This window comes from Dendrobium catenatum, unplaced genomic scaffold (assembly GCF_001605985.2).
Source record: "Dendrobium catenatum unplaced genomic scaffold, ASM160598v2 original_scaffold_3423, whole genome shotgun sequence".
Classification (NCBI taxonomy): domain Eukaryota; kingdom Viridiplantae; phylum Streptophyta; class Magnoliopsida; order Asparagales; family Orchidaceae; genus Dendrobium; species Dendrobium catenatum.
In genome coordinates this window covers 1-1,346 of record NW_021321884.1, presented here as the reverse complement: position 1 = coordinate 1,346, position 1,346 = coordinate 1, and the positions used below count along the sequence as shown (strand labels likewise).

The following is a 1,346-nucleotide window of genomic DNA, read 5'->3' as shown; positions in this document are numbered from 1 at the left end:
TTACCGCTCACTGTAAAACTTGTGGCGGAATTTTCAAACATACATCATACAGATACAAAGATTCACAGGACTAGAGAATTTTTCACAACCATTATTGGTATTTACAGAATACCTGGCACATAGATCATCAAAGAAGACGATTAGAAATATGTAATTGTTGTAGAGGGTACAAGTCAACTCTTAAGCTTCGTTCGGCACAACTATTTTATTGCTATCTAAAGCAACTTTTTAGTACGAAAATTTCTTGAACTAAAAAATTTTTGTATTAGGAAGTGCTTTAGAAAGCAGTAAAAAAAGCATCCCAAACGAATCTTAAGAAGGATCGCGACTCTAGCCCGACCAAGGTCGCCGCATCCCTCCGCTAGCAATTGCATTCAGCCTATCAAGCAAGGTGTTGAGATCAAGGGGCTGACCACTTTCTCCCATGCCCTGAACCACACCAACCACCTGATCCCTCGGGTAACCCATGTTAATAGCTTTCTCAATCATTTCTCCATAGGGGTGGTGATTATTCAGCATTTGCGGAGCAGCTACATTGTTATTTGGTAGATGGCGAGGATGAGGAGCTCTGCTTCCATCAATGACATAAAAAGCATTATAGCCAGGCATGTTTGATTGTTGTGAAGGGTAGGTGTTTGTTCCAATATAGCCAGTCTTAACTAGCTGTGGTGGTCCAAATGAAACTTGGCTAGCCTGAGGAAGGGGCTGTCTCTGCATGTTGAGATGAGAAGGAAGATGAGGAATTGCGATGTATGGGGATGGGGGTGCAATGCTGCTGCCTTGGTATGCTTCAGCTTGAACTGTGTTGGCAGGTTGATTGGAAGAATAACGTGCGTAGTTGGATGGATTTTGGGGTCTGGGAGCTTGAGATTGTGAAGAAGGTTCTTGAGGTTGCAATGGCTGAGGCCATTGCGGGTGGTACTGAGGAAAAGGATGCTGTTGGGGGAGCAGGTTTGGTGCCACATTCGCTTGCGGATTCGCCGGTGTTTGGTTCGAAAGATCTTGCATTTGGGTTCTCTGTTGAGCATATTGCAGGTTCTGGCTCTGCTGTTCCAGTGGCAGAGGTTGGAGGGAGGTATAATATGAGTTTGCTTGATTTAGAATGTAACGATCTTGTGGAGGCGCAGTAAGAGATGCAGGTGCAGGTTGCTGTATTGGGAGCTCTTTGTATTGCTGGTTTTGATCAGGAATAGGGGTTGTTTGGCGTGGAAGAGCAAGAGCCAATTGCAGGTTTGAAGGATCCTTGTCATCATTATGCGCTTTAATTTCAGTAGCAGCTGAAGTGATACCGTCAGTGCTTTTTGGGGAGTGACTTGAATTAGTTGGTTCTTTTTGTGAAAGCTGGA

General features: G+C 44.4%; 1 protein-coding gene across 1 annotated transcript; it reads right to left on the bottom strand.

The window, feature by feature from the left end:
* Positions 1-7: 7 nt before the first annotated feature.
* LOC110107738 (RNA polymerase II degradation factor 1-like) lies at positions 8-1,341 on the bottom strand (the record flags this gene model as incomplete). Its single annotated transcript, XM_020838098.1, has 1 exon — positions 8-1,341. A coding segment is annotated over one exon (1,011 nt), but the record flags the coding sequence as incomplete, so codon positions are not given.
* Between the last annotated feature and the right edge of the window lie 5 nt (positions 1,342-1,346).